This window comes from Lutra lutra, chromosome 15 (genome assembly GCF_902655055.1).
Source record: "Lutra lutra chromosome 15, mLutLut1.2, whole genome shotgun sequence".
NCBI classification, from domain to species: Eukaryota; Metazoa; Chordata; class Mammalia; order Carnivora; family Mustelidae; genus Lutra; species Lutra lutra.
This window is the reverse complement of record NC_062292.1, coordinates 44,676,774-44,691,477: the sequence shown is the minus strand read 5'-3', so window position 1 is coordinate 44,691,477 and position 14,704 is coordinate 44,676,774. Positions and strand designations below refer to the sequence as shown.

At 43.4% G+C, this 14,704-nt stretch overlaps 1 protein-coding gene across 2 annotated transcripts in view; it reads left to right on the top strand.

Moving 5' to 3' along the window:
- Window positions 1–378: 378 nt before the first annotated feature.
- Window positions 379–14,704, top strand: part of NUCKS1 (nuclear casein kinase and cyclin dependent kinase substrate 1) — a 33,901-nt gene continuing 19,575 nt past the window's right edge. Inside the window, exon 1 of one of the 2 annotated variants that reach the window (XM_047704538.1) lies at window positions 379–612. In XM_047704538.1, coding sequence (XP_047560494.1) covers window positions 596–612 — 17 coding nt within the window. In that variant the 5' untranslated portion in view covers window positions 379–595. The remainder of the gene's footprint in view (window positions 613–14,704) is intronic. The other variant, XM_047704536.1, reaches the window with a different exon arrangement.

Below are 14,704 nucleotides of genomic sequence, written 5' to 3'. Positions count from 1 at the left end.
GATCAAGGCAGGCGAAATGAAACATCGTTAAACTACCACTAAATGACATTGAACCCTACATAAATCTTTTTTTCTAGTCGTTTCAAGATGCGACCCAAAACGAATCTGCAATTCCGGAGTGGAAACCAGGGGGCGGGCCAAGCAGCGACCATTTTTGTTTTGCGGCCGTGCGCTCTCAGAGCATCTTGACTAACAGGACCCCACGGAGGAGGCGGGGCCTATCAGTGCGCGGGGCGGGGTCTGGGAGACGTGATGATTCAAACAGGCTAATGAGCTCGGCGCATCTGGCAGAAACCGCCAATGACCGGGCGTGATGGGGCGGAGCCCACAGGCCCTAGTGGGTTTGGTTGCACCGCGGCTTTGGCGCATTTTCGGCTGGTTTGATTCATCCATTTTGAAGAGACGGGGGAGCGGGGGGCTCGTCTGATTAAGGGGCCCTGAACCAAGAAGCAGCGGAGTTTGAGAAGCCTGCAGCTCGGGGTTCGGCGGCAGCGGCCCCATCGGCCGAAGTTGGGGGGGGTGGGGCGCCAAGCGCGCGGGGTGGGGGGGGTCCTGGTCTTTGGCTTCTCGACTCGGTCCTGTTTCGACAGCGAACATGTCTCGGCCTGTCAGGTCAGTGCGGAGTCCGAGGCCTGGAGCGGGATGGAGGGGGTTGGGGGTGAGTGGTGAAGGACTGGGGGACAGAAGCCTGCAGTCGGCCCTCTCCGGTGCCACGCGCGGCCTCCTCCCTTTCGGGGCCCGCGCGCGCCCTTGAGCGTGGGGGGCCCTGTTGGCGCGCGGGGCTGCGCGGGGGTGGCGGCCGCGCGCCCATGCGCGCGCTCCTCCCCGCCCCGCGCCGCTGCAGGGCTCCAGGCTGCTCTGCTGCCTCCCCCACCCGCCGCACTGGTGCGGGCGGGGTGTTCCCTGAACCGCCAGCGGCTGGAGGGGGAGGGGTGTGAAGTCAGCTCCCCCACCCAGGCCCCACCTCCTCGGGGCCAACCCCTTGGAGCCTGCGGGGAGATCAGCCTAGTCGGACTCGGGCTCGGCTCCCCACCCCACCTTAAGTGAGGAGGGGCCGAGACGCCCGTGTGGCCCCTTACCCCCTCTGCTGGCGTGGGCGTGGGGGTGGGGGAACTCAGCCCTTTTTCTCTAGCGGACGGGGGTGTTCCATGCAAAGGGGGAGGGGCAGTACTGCCAACGAGCCCCGCCTCTGTCCTCCAGGGTCGCTGCAGGGCCCCGCCTCCCGGATTGGGCCGGGCGTGGGCGGGACCCGTTCTTTTCCCCTCCGGCAAAAGTGAGAGCCCGGGACGGGGCCCTGGAAAATAATGACTGTTGCCTTTCCCCCCCGACTCGGAATTCGGAGCGGGTTAACTGCTCCTCCTCCCCCCACACCGAGCTCGCTGTTTCCCTCCGACTAGAAATGTCCTTCTCGGGGAAATGTCCCTATTCAGGAAGGTGCGGGTTAACAGCACGACCCAAATCCCGTGTGGTTCTCGTTCCCGCCGCCTGTCTACGCTCACTCGGCGTACGTGTCTCGGATGTGTTTGTAATCCTCTCTTTCCCCCCCACATACCCTAATAATAAAGGGACTAGGTTCAGGTAACCAGTAGACGCGATTCTGAGAATTTCAACAAGTTTGCAGTTCCCCAGTGGACGGTGGAATCGCCCTTTGCCGTCCTGGCTATTGTATGGAATGTGCCATTTATGGAGGGGTGTGGCTTAACCCAATGTGTTGAGGCCTTTAAAGGGAGAGCTGTTGCAAATAACTGTTACTTTTAATGTAATGTCCGTGACGCTTTCGATGTTAAGGGATTGGCTGCTTCGCATAGTGTTTTCTAGATAAATAGGTAAAGGTTTAGATTTTAAATGTTTTAACAGTTGTTGCTTCCCCTTCTTCATTCCAAGTTTTGTGAGAAACAGAAGTATTTTGACCTAGAGCTCTAAGGAGAGGTTTGGAACCCGGGAAAGGGTTTTGTTCCACACCGTTCTAGCTCCTGACTAATCATCCGTCTCCAACTGGTGGTGGTATGGGACTGCATACTTCCACGCTCGGGGTGGGCATGAGGAGAGTGCTAACTAACTACCTGACTGCTTTTCTGCCTTCTAATTTCTGCCCGCATCTCTGGTAACTCACCGTCGCCACCGGGAAGAGTTTGCCCGCTTTCTGGCAAGGAGTCTGAATAGATTTTTCAGATGATAGTATGCATACTTTTTTTGACATGAAAATGATCAATGTATCCCATCAATTTATGTAGAATATTTTCTTTAGGATCAGGTTAAGTAGACAATATCGTAATAAAGATTTGATTCATCTGGATTGGATCTCCTGTCTCTGGAAGTAAATTACTGTGTGGTGAAATTGGACTATTTTTTTTCTACCTTTCAGCTTCGGTTCACTAGGTTTTGATGACTTTATATTATAGTTGTGACTTTATTATATTCATCTGCCTGAATTTGTGTTCCCAGATTTAGATATTGGAGCACGAACAGAACTTTTTTTTTTTTTTACTTGAAACTTTGATTTTTTTTTTTTTAATTATTATTTTTTTTAATATCACCAGGTGGGACTATATTGAGCATGGGTGTGTCCGTTTTTTGGAGGCTTTGGGACTTCACAACCTTTTTCTTGTTCATTATGTTGTTAAAAGTAATTTTAATTGTCTATTTGCCCCTAATTGAAGAATGAAAATATATTGGCTTTTGGGGTCACTTTCATATTATTTTAAAGCAACTTGGTTTCTGATTATATATTTTAGTGATTAAAGTCTCTTTGTAACTTTAAAAAGTTTTTAATATACTCATGACCAATAATAAAGCAGAAATAATTAAACTTGAGTTTGGTGGTTTGTTAAATTTTGCAATAAAGTCCTGTCTTAGGGAAGTGCCTTTGTTCCAAGGTGTAAATGAAGAATCTGTATACCTGAGGGCATTTGACAAAAAATTAATGGTAGACATTAACCAGATACCAGAATGATCGACCTGTTTAAAAACCAAAAAAAAAAAAAAAAAAAAAAAGCACAAGTTGGGAAATAAGTGTGAGTGCTGCTTCTTTTAGGACATATTTCTGCCCTTTCGGGCATATATATAATTTTGGAGGTTTTTCTGCTGTTCATATTTATTGTAAGCATTACTCATTTTCATTTTAATACTAACCTGAGCATTTAAAGAAGAATTAGCAGTGTACTAATGGCTACTTGACACCAATTTCCATGTGCAGGGAACGATGAACTGATAAGCCGGAGCAGATTTTTCCAGAGATGTGTGCAACACATCTGAGTAGTTTTGTTCATACAGTGTTGCTGTCCCTACCTTTTACAGCATCTGACTCATGGTATATAAATGAGAGCTCAAATATTTTAGGCCTTGGGTTCAGTTTTAGAGCATAAAGTTACAGCCTTGGAGCTAGGAAGAAATTTAGGCAAATTCATTTTACAAGTGACTTAATAAGGACTTGGACAAGTGAAGTGTCTTGCATCACATACTAGATGCAGAGGTTGGGCCTAAACCTAGATTTCTTAATTCTCAGGCCTCTTACCCTCACCCTTTGTGAATAAAATCGCTTTACCTTCAGCCTGTTAAGTATTGATGTTAACTGTAGTATACCGGCACTTTTAACTCTTCAGAGTGCTTTCATTCTTGTGAGGAAGGAAGGAAAATGTTATTACTTGTAAAGATGAGAAAGAAAAATCAGAGATTGACTGACTTGCCCAGACTAGAAACCAGGTTTCTTGAAATTCAGCTTAATGTATTCTCCAAAGATCCTCCTCCCTTACTGAAAATGATCCCAAGTCATCAGATCAATGTTTGCTCCTTTCTTCAGAACATAAGTGTACTTGGTATCTGGTTGTTTTTTGTTTAGTACTTGAGACTGCAAGGAACTTTAAACCTTGAAAGTTTAGATGTGAAAGCATAGGTTCATATTGGTTGATAAAAATAATTTTTTTAAAAATGGTTTAAATAAGAGCAGTTTTGTTCAACTCGGTTTAAAATAATTTTCAGAGATACTTAGCTGAAAGTACGTTTTTGAAAAACTAAAAAGAACTTCAGAGATTGAGCCCAGTTCCTTCAATTTACCAGTGATGACTTTGAAGCCAAAGGAATTAAAGTATAAAAATAGTAGCAAAACTGTATTTAAACTGCATGAGTTCTAACCATTCTCGTTTCTGCTAGATCTGCATTGCCTGTGTTTGATTCCACATAGAAGGTAGTACAGGTCAGCAGTCCCTGTATAGTTTGAAACCTTTGGAGCCATGTGTGTTTTGGAAGTTCAGTTATTTTCAAAAATTTTAGAAGTAACAGGGCTTACTGTGAATTAACGGGCTATCACCATTGAGTTCTGCAGTAGTACTTCTGTAATCAAACACCTTAATGTCTTTGTAATAAAACTGAATTTTCACACTAACAAAAAAAATGCAGCTAAAAAGCCCTCCTATTGTTAGGTAAACCTGAAACATTTGGTTTTCAGAACTTTCTGAATTTCTAAATTATGGATTAGAAATTGTGGACCTTTAAGAGAAGTATTTTTTCAACCTTCAATTTTAGAAAAAATAAAATCACGTTGAAACCCAAAAGAGCTATCACTGAGCAACTTTTTTGGTGCCAAATTTTCTGCCAGAAACTTTACACATATTTCACATTCTTCAAACAACGTCTTCAAGCAAGGTGTATGTTATTCCCATCTCATATGTGAGGTAGCTGAGGCTTGGCTAAATTAACTGGCCTAGTTCACCTGTGAAGAGGTGAAGCAGAAATTCAAATCCACGTGTGACCAACCCACGACCAATATGATCTTCCCCGTGAGACACACTGCCACAGGGTATTACTCTTTCTCATGGTAGTAGCGCATTTTGCCATCTTTGAAAAGGGGTTTACAGTTCATAATAGGACTTCGATGGGGAGGACCAACTTGAAAATGGGGGAGGAGGGTGAAAGAATTTTTATTTTATTTTTTTTTAAGGAATAGGAGAATATGTGAAGGGGTTAGAGGAAGATAACTTGAATGGAGAGGGAAATAGTGTGGCACTTGGGGGAGGAAATGTGAACATTAGATAAGTGGCATTGCTTTCAGTGTGTATACATTGTAATACAAGGGCATTTGCTCCCTGACTAAATTAAGTGAATAGATGTCAAAGCTACCTAAAGGACACTACAGGAAAATTTAACGGACTCATTTTACATACAAGTATAGATGCAAAACCGCCAGGCAGAATATTAGCTAACTGAATCCAGTGTGTATTAAAAATAAATATGATCAGTGGGATTTGTCCCAGGAACAAAACTTAAAATCTATTACTGATACATCATATCAAAAAACAAAAAGAGGGGTCACCTGGCTGTCTCAATCAGTACAGCATGTGACTCTTGATCTTGGGGTCATGAGTTCACGCCCCACATTGGGTGTAGAGCTCACTTTAAAAAAATAAAGGACAAAGCAAAAACATGGCATTGGAAAGGTTCAACACCCATTGTAAAATTTAGTATATTAAAATAAGGAAAATTAAGATTAATAAAAATTGCAGTTGATTTAACTTGACAAAAGTTTCAAACTAAGGTAAGTGGTTGAATTTTTAGTGTTTTAAATAAAACTAATTGTTGGGAGGGGGTAACATGGTGCAGTGAAAGAAACCCGGGGTCAGGCATGTAGGCTCTGGTTTCTACTTAGGTTTATATAATGGAGATGTTTGCACCCCATTAGAAGAATAGCTTGCCTTCACGAAGCCTTTTGCAGTTTTCATAGGTTTCTTTCAACTGGAGAAATAAAATTAATAAGGAAAATCATTTTGAAAAAAGGGCAGTTGGTTTTACTTGCGTAAATGGCCTGTTTTTCCCAGAAATACAAAACAAGGTCACCACCGTGCTGTGTAATTCTAGGACACCATCTCACTGTCCTGTGAATGGTGCTCCTCTGGACTTCGTAAGAATTAGAGCCCGCACAGCCAGATGGGTTTTGCTTTGCAAACTTTGACTACTTGAACTTAATAATAAGGAAGCTATTGAGTATGCTGTGAAGTGTTGCTTCTGTTTGCATTTTTTAATTCTCAGCTGCAAAGATGGAAATAAATATGACCTCATTACTCCAGATGAAGAAGTAGCTTCTTGGATTGTTGAGACTCGAGCGAGCACTTAACACTGCCATGTTGTACAATAGAAACCTTTGGATTTAGCACAGGCCCGGCCCACTTTGGTCAAACTGGAGCATCCTTCTGTTTTGTTTTAAAAAAAAAAAAACCTACTTCTATCTAGATTCTGAGAAGTAGAACTGATGGTTAGAGACTTGCATTGCCATATTTTTAGATAACTACTATCTACCTAGCCACAATTACAGGTCTTTAAAATACTTGAGGCCGTGAGACCAAAGCATTTCTACCGGGTGCTGCGTATTTTCAGGTGCTGCTTCATGCATGTCTGTTTTTGAGTTGTGCGCCCAAGGTGATCTTCAAGGAGAGTTCATCTGTCAAGCTAAAATGACCCAGAAGATGAACTACTTTGGAAAGCAAACATTAGTTGCACTTAGAAATAAAAAATCCCCTCTGCCATTCTTCAGGCTGGGATAACAAAATATGGCTAGCTGCCTTCCACAGAGAAGCTGCAGCTCCAAGACATACCAGTCCTCCTCCTAGTGACTACTGCTTTCCTACTAAGAAATGATTTTCTAAAAGCAGGGACTATCAGAAACTCTGCTGTTTGAAATTGGTGAGAATGAAACAGCACACTTCTGTCAGAGCTAGGTGCTTTTACTTGGAGAGCTCCGTTTCCAACTTCAGCGAGCTGCTGGACCCAGTTCCACCTCCAGCTTAACTTCTCTGCCAAGAAATAGGACCCACTTGTGATCAGACCTGATGTTCGCCCCATTAAACACATTCTCCCTGCGCTTTGAAGCCCACCAAGACGCTGCTTTATGTTAATTTACCCTAAAGTCTACCTTTCCCGAAACGCTTTTGTTTTCCTCTGTATGGCGAGGTGCTCCACGCTTATGATGTGCCATTGCCTTCGCTGTAATGAGTCCCTAAACCTGATGGGCTACAGGTTTGTGCCTGGTGTTAATAGAACTGGAAGAGTCCTCTGAGGTTCCCGAGACACTGCTGCAGACAGGACCCTGCTGGGTAGTATGCACATCTGAGGCCTTCAGTCTCAGCTGCTTGAGTTTTCTCTGACCCCAAATGCATAGGTTTTACACTCAACTTACATGTTGGGAAAAATCTAGCCCATTTTATTTAATACTTCATATGCACTGGAATTTGTGTTTGTGACCTTTAAACAAAATATTTTCCTATATGGACGGAATATGGTGAAACTGAATATTGTTTAGGAATAAGAAGTGTCATGTAAGAATATTCATCTGGACTGAAATATTAGCAAGTTGATACTGATTTAGTAGGGGATTATGACACTGAACTAATAAACACTTGCCTGGTTCATCATTCCAAACTCCTTCCCTGCCTCCCCTTTTCTGCAGAGATTAGAAACTCCATGTGAAAACCCTAGGAATGCTTTCCTAGAATGTTCTTTTTATTACCTTCTGCTTTCTTGCATCTTGTGACTTTTTTTAAAAAGATTTTATTTATTTATTTATTTGAGAAGGATCGCAAGTAGGCAGAGAGGCAGGCAGAGAGAGGGGGAAGCAGGCTCCCTGCTGAGCAGAGACCCTGGTGCAGGGCTAGATTCCAGAACCCTGGGATCATGACCCGGGCTAACGGCAGAGGCTTTAACCCACTGAGCCACCCAGGCACCCCTCATCTTGTGACTTTTTGAATTTTACCTTTAGTTGTAAGTAACAGAATGATGCAAGGTACAAAGGAATAAATTTTAGCCAGGAACTTGAAGCTTAAGATGAATGAAACAATTATAAGAAGTTACTCTTAATGGAGTTTAGGTATCCTGACTCCCGTGAACTAATGTTTTTAATGTCTCCTGGGCAGATTCGGCATGTGAATAGTCTTTGAGGTGGAAGAATGGAGAGAGACAGATGTCCTAAGTTTTAATGGGGTAGAGTAGTGACCCAGGAACTTTACATAGATAAGCAGAATCTATATTGGGCTCTGTTCTGTAGAGGAGTTTGATTTTGTGAACGATCAGGAAGGGAAGGTTTGAGAGGTTTCAGGCAACAACAGTGCCCTGTGGGGTATTGGTTCAAATGGGCTTGAGTTGGAAGATTGGTTTTAGTAATAACTTGCAGTGGTAGGAAAGTTACTGAGCCTATTTGAGCATTAGATTCAGATAAAATTGAATTCATGTTAATGAGCTCCTCTTGTGAGATTGTGAGGATGAAATGAGAATTTAGGTGAAGTATCTGGTACATCATACTAACTGCTGTTGTAATAATTTTAAATTCAGCATGGGTTAACAAAGTCTCAGGTCAGTAGTCTTCTTAATGCTGGCTTTTTGGGGATATCTCAAGCATTGGATTCAAATTTTGTTTTTAAAATATTGGTAATTTTAGAGATCAAAGTTAAGCAGTTTTCTTTAATGCAGGACTTTGGAAGATTTCACTTGTTTAAGGAGGTGGTAATAATTCAAATTCATCTGGCCAGAAAATCTTCAGAAAACCTATGTCGACACCAGTTGGGAAAATCTGTAATGAGAAAATTCTTTAAATTTGAAATTATAAGACAACTCATGCTCTTAAAATGCTGCTTTTACTTTTTACTAGTTGTGTTTTATTTTGTGGTTCCTGGGAATATTTCGTTGAAACAGAAAAGGTTTATTTTTTATTATTTTTTAAAAATATTTTATTTAGCGGGGCGCCTGGGTGGCTCAGTGGGTTAAAGCCTTTGCCTTTGGCTCCGGTCATGATCCCGGGGTCCTGGGATTGAGCCCCACGTCAGGCTCTCTGCTCGGCGGGGAGCCTGCTTTCTCTCTCTGCCTGCCTCTCTGCCTACTTGTGATCTATGTTTGTCTAATAAATAAATAAAATCTTTAAAAAAATAAATAAATAAATAAATAAAAATATTTTATTTATTTATTTGACACAGAGAGAGATCACAAGTAGGCAGAGAGGCAGACAGAGAGAGAGGAGAAAGCGGGCTCCCTGCTGAGCAGAGAGCTGGATGCAGGGCTTGATCTCAGGAGCCTGGGATCATGACCCGAGCTGAAGGCAGAGGCTTTAATCCACTCAGCCACCAAGGTGCCCCAAGGTTTATTTTTTTAAAAGCTTAACTGTCATTGGTTTAAATGAACCCATTTTTTTTTTAAAGATTTTTATTTATGGGGCACCTGGTTGGCTCAGTGGGTTAAAGCCTCGGCCTTCTGCTCTAGGTCATGATCTCAGGGTTCTGGGATCGAGTCCCTCATTGGGCTCTCTGCTCAGCAGGGAGCCTGCTTCCTCCTCTCTCTCTCTCTCTCTCTCTCTCTCTCTCTCTCTGCCTGCCTCTCTGCCTACTTGTGATCTCTGTCTGTCAAATAAGTTTAAAAAAAAAAAATCTAAAAATATTTTTTTTATGTGACAGAGACACAGTAAGAGAGGGAACACAAGCAGGGGGAGTGGGAGAGGGAGAAGCAGGCTTCCTGCTGAGCCAGATGTGGGGCTGGATCCCAGGACCCTGGGATCATGACCTGAGCCAAAGGCAGAGGCCGAACAAGCCACCCACGTGCCCCACCCATTTTTTTTTTTTTAAGAGTAAAAGAATACTGTAAAAACACTGGGTTTCTCTAATTTTTTATAAATTTTTTAAAGATTTTACTTATTTGCCAGCGAGAGAGCACAAGCGGGAGAAGCAGCAGGCAGAGGTAGAAGCAGACTCCCCGCTGAGCAGGGAGCCCTATATGCAGTTTGATCCCAGGACACCGGGATCATGACCTGAGCCCACTGAGCCACCCAGGAGTCAGTCTCTCCCTTTTTTCCCCAGTGAGTGAGTGAGTGAGTAGGGTGGGGTAGGGAAGGGGCTCAGAGAGAATCTTAAGCAGGCTCCACCCCCAGTCCTGAGCCCCATCTGAGACTCCATCTCATGATCCTAAAATCATGACGTGAGCGGCAGTCAATCCTTGAACTAACTGAGCCACCCACAAGCCCCCTGGGTTTCTCTTCCAACAAGGATTTTGACAGAGCTTCACATGAGGTCCTTGTGGGAAAAATGAAATGTAGGCAGAATGCTGATTCACTGTCATGGACTTGTACCTCAATAGCCAGACCCAGAGAAGGCAGGTGAATAGATGTAGGTCAGCCTAAAAGCATTTCCACTGATGCCTTAAAGGACTTTGTTCTTGGCCTGTGTTGATGAAGTTTGCAGATAATAGGAAGTTGAGAAAGGTAAATAATATGTTGAAATGAGGTACAAAAAGATTTTCAATCTCGGGAAAAGAAGGCTTTAGTTACTGGAATTGCAACATCTCCTGCACTATGTGATATAACAGCCCAAAAGGCAGCTGAAGTTTTGGATTGCATTAGTACAAATACAGAGTAGAATAGGAGGAGGAAATTTGTAATCGTGATCTCCCTCTGTCCTCCACATAACACCTTTGTAAACCATATTAAGTTGTTATGATTAGATTGGGGCACTGCTTGATAGACTTCACTAAGTCCAAGGTTACTGGGATGCAGGGTAACGACTAGGTCATGAGGGTGCTTGAAATAGTGAGGAGGGGTTGAAGGAACCCTAGTATATTTAGCCTTTAAGAAAAAAGCGGAAACTCCTATAAAGTGTAAGGTCTACTCTGGAGGAGGGGTTAGATGGAAACCCTGGTAATCCAGGAGATAGACATGACAGAATCCATAAGAGGACTTCAAAGGCAGATTTCACCTTCTTGAAAAGAACTTTATTTTTGGAGTTTTCTTAAAATAGGCTGCCTTGGGAGGTCATGAGAGGTCTTAGGATTCCCTTCTAGGGACATTTGTTGCCAGGATAGTAAGTTTGGGAAAGTTAAGTTTTTTTAAAAAGATAGGAAATCAAGGGTGCGTGCATCTCGTGAGCACAGGGTGTGAGTTCATGAGCACAGGGTGTGAGTTCAAGCCACACATTGGGGATAGAGATTACTTAACCTGGGTCACCTGGGTGGCTTAGTGGGTTGATTTCAGCTCAGGTTATGGTCTCAGGCTTGGGGATCCAGTCCTGAGACGTGCTGGGCAGGCTCTGCACTGGGCGTGGAGCCTGCTTCAGATTCTGTCTCTCCCTCTCCTGCTGCTCTCTGTCCAAGAGTGATCTCTCTGAGTAAGTAAATAAATAAATAAAACCTTTATTTTATTTTTTTAAAGATTTTATTTATTTGTCAGAGCGCACACAAGCAGGGGGAGCAGCAGGCAGAGGGAGAAGCAGGCTCTCTGCTGAGCAAGGAGCCCAATGTGGTACTGGACCCCAAAACCCTGGGATCATGACCTGAGCCGAAGGCAGCACCAACTGAGCCACCCAGGCGCCCTAAATAAAACCTTTAAAGGTGGCGGTGGCCTGGGTGGTTCGGTCAGTTAAGTATCCAACTCTTGATCTCGGCTCAGATCTGGATTGCAGAGTTGTGAGTTCAAGCCCTATTCCATGCCCAGCATGGCACCTGCTTAATATTTAAAAAAAAAAAGGAAATTAAAATAAGAAATGTTACTCTTTTTCTGCCATGGATTAGTAACACTTTTTATTCTTTTTTTTTTTTTTTAATTTTATTTATTTTACAGACAGATCACAAGTAGGCATAGAGGCAGGCAGAGAGAGAGGGGTTAGCAGGCTCCCCGCTGAGCGGAGAGCCCGATGCGGGGCTCGATCCCAGGACCCTGGGACCATGACCTGAGCCGAAGGCAGAGGCTTTAACCCACTGAGACACCCAGGCGCCCCACGACCACTTTTTATTTTAAAGCAGTGGGTCTCGAACTTGTTTGATGAGGTCGCTACACACAAGAACACAAACACCTGAAACAGGTTTCTGGAACTTACTATTATTTAGGTATAGTTTTCTGTGACTTTTTTGTTTTGCCTTGTTGTTTTAATGCTGGTTATACACCAATAAATTCATTTAGGGACTCAGTCGCAGGTTGTGACCTATCAGTTGAAAAACATTGTTCTGTAGGATCTCGTTCATCTGACCAAATGTGTATACCACCCAGGTGATTAGTGAAAAGAGCAATGTCGGTTACTTTAGGTTTCTCAGAACTCAAATTTCAAATGTGCTTTAAGTGCCTAATGAAGAACTTGTTGAATTCTAGAAAATTAGCAAGGTGGATATTTTTTCTTTATTCTTCTTCCCTGCATTGACCAGAACAACTTCAATGTAAAAACAGAAGTATAGGGGCGCCTGGGTGGCTCAGTGGGTTCAGCCTCCACCCTCCGCTCAGGTCATGATCCCAGGGTCCTGGGATGGAGCCCCACATCGGGCTCTCTGCTCAGCAGGGAGCCTGCTCCCCCCGCCCCCCGCCTGACTCTCTGCCTACTTGTGATTTCTGTCTGTCAAATAAATAAATAAAATCTTTAAAAAAAAAAAAAAAGGTACTATAGTCTGTTGATGGAGCTTAATAATGTAATAGATTGTCTAAAAGGCTCTCCGGTTTGCCTTGAGAAAATGGTTTTGTGCTCTTCAAGTAATATAAAGCTTAGCGTGTCAATATTTAATTATATTTGTAAGTTCTGCTTCCTTCCCCAGAGTTTGCTTGTTACCGGTCTCCATATTTTGATGTGAAGGCTTGTTACGAAGTAGAGCTGGAGTATGTGGTTTTCGTTTTCTCATCTGTAAAGTTGAGAGGGTTTGGGGCACATGGCTGGCTCTGTTGGTTGAGCATGCCACTCTTGATCTCAGGGTCATGAGATCAAGCCCCACATTGGCCAAGAGCTTACTTTTTAAAAAGAGATGGCAGGCACCAGCGGGTGGAGGTTCGTTGTTGCCTGGGTGGCTCTGTTGGTTGAACCTCTGGCTATTGATTTTGGCTCAGGTCATGATCTCAGGGTTGTGAGATGGAGCCTGCTTAAGATTCTCCCTCTTCCGGGGCGCCTGGGTGGCTCAGTGGGTTAAGCCGCTGCCTTCGGCTCAGGTCATGATCCCAGGTCCTGGGTTCAAGCCCCGCGTCGGGCTTTCTGCTCAGCAGGGAGCCTGCTTCCTCCTCTCTCTCTCTCTGCCTGCCTCTCTGCCTACTTGTGATTTCTCTCTGTCAAATAAATAAATAAAATCTTAAAAAAAAAAAAAAAAAAAAAAGATTCTCCCTCTTCCTTTCCCCAGCCACCACCCCCCCCCCCCCCGCCCGCCAAGCAAGAGAGGGAAGGTTAGATAAGGTCATCTCAAAGGTGTGATCATTTTCCTCTCAAACACTGATTCTTGACTCTTGAGAATGGCCTCACGTTTCATGTTTTGGTCTTAGACAGTCACTGCTATGAGAAAGCATTTTAGGTTTAAGAGAATGGAAGAGAAAAGTCCCTATTGCTTCTGAATTGCTTGAGTTATCCACATTTGGTACCAAAACCAGATCTTTTCATGTTCTTTGTCTAGCTTCCCACTTTACCCTTTGTTTTTGCACTTTAACCTGATGCAAAAGTGAGGACTTCTCATCCCAGAGTCCTTTGGTGATCATTCAGGAATTGGCTCATTGTGGCCAGAGTGCATGTAGAATCTAGATGGAGAGATCATGTATGTTTTTAAAGTAAGAGCAGGCACTTAATTGAAGTTTTTGTGTTCTATCCTGTTGACCCCTTGAACACTGAGTTTGAACTATGTGGGTCCACTTTTATGCAGAATTGTTCAGTAAATACAGCACGGTACTAGAAATCTATTTTCTCATCCTTAGGAATTTCTTAATAACACTTTCTTTCTCTAGCTTACTTTATCGTAAGAATGCACGTGACATATAAAATATGAGTTAATCGGCTGTATGATTGGTAAGGCTTCCGGTCCACAGTAGGCTATTACGTGGTTAAGTTGGGGGGGGGTGGGAAGAGTCCAAAGTTATACATGGATTTTCCCTAAGACATACATATTTTAGAACAGTGAGTTCATCATCATGTTCAAATAATTGAAAGTGTTGCTTGTGTGTATTCATAATTGCAGTGGTATCCTGGGTGGAACAAGTAGAACTTCCACTTAATGATAGCTGCTCCTCATTGGTTAGCCTTGAGGCTGGCCCTCATGACAGTCTTGAGAGATAGGTGTTGTTACCGCTGTTTTACAGGTAAGGAAGGGCGGTGGGGGGGCAAGTAACTTGCTCAACTAGTAAGTAACTTCCTACAACTAGTAAGTGGCAGAGCCAGGATTTAAACCCAGTTCAAAAATGTGTGTGTTCTTAACCTTCTGTGCTCTAGTGAAATTTTGTATTGCCTTTCCAGTTCTAGTTGTTGATGCTCATTTTACCCTGAAGAGTTGGTGTAACTTTGGGCTTTAAGAAAGGGGATTTTGAGGAAGTAAGAATGTTTCTTTGTTTTCGACTTGAAGTAGAACTTCTCATGCCCTTCGACTTAAGTATTACTCATAAATGGTGTGTTTTCATCCCAGTATATCTTCTCAGTATTTAGTTTACACAGGAGTAAGTTCATAAAAAGTGATTTCTAGGGGCGCCTGGGTGGCTCAGTGGGTTAAAGCCTCTGCCTTCCGCTCAAGTCATGATCTCAGGGTCTTGGGATCGAGTCCCGCATTGGGCTCTCTGCTCAGCGGAGAGCCTGCTTCCTCCTCTCTCTGCCTGCCTCTCTGCCTACTTGTGATCTCTGTCAAATAAATAAAGTCCTTTTTTTTTTTTTTTTTTAAGATTTTATTTATTTATTTGACAGAGAGAAATCACAAGTAAGCAGAGAGGCAGGCAGAGAGAGAGGAGGAAGCAGGCTCCCTGCTGAGC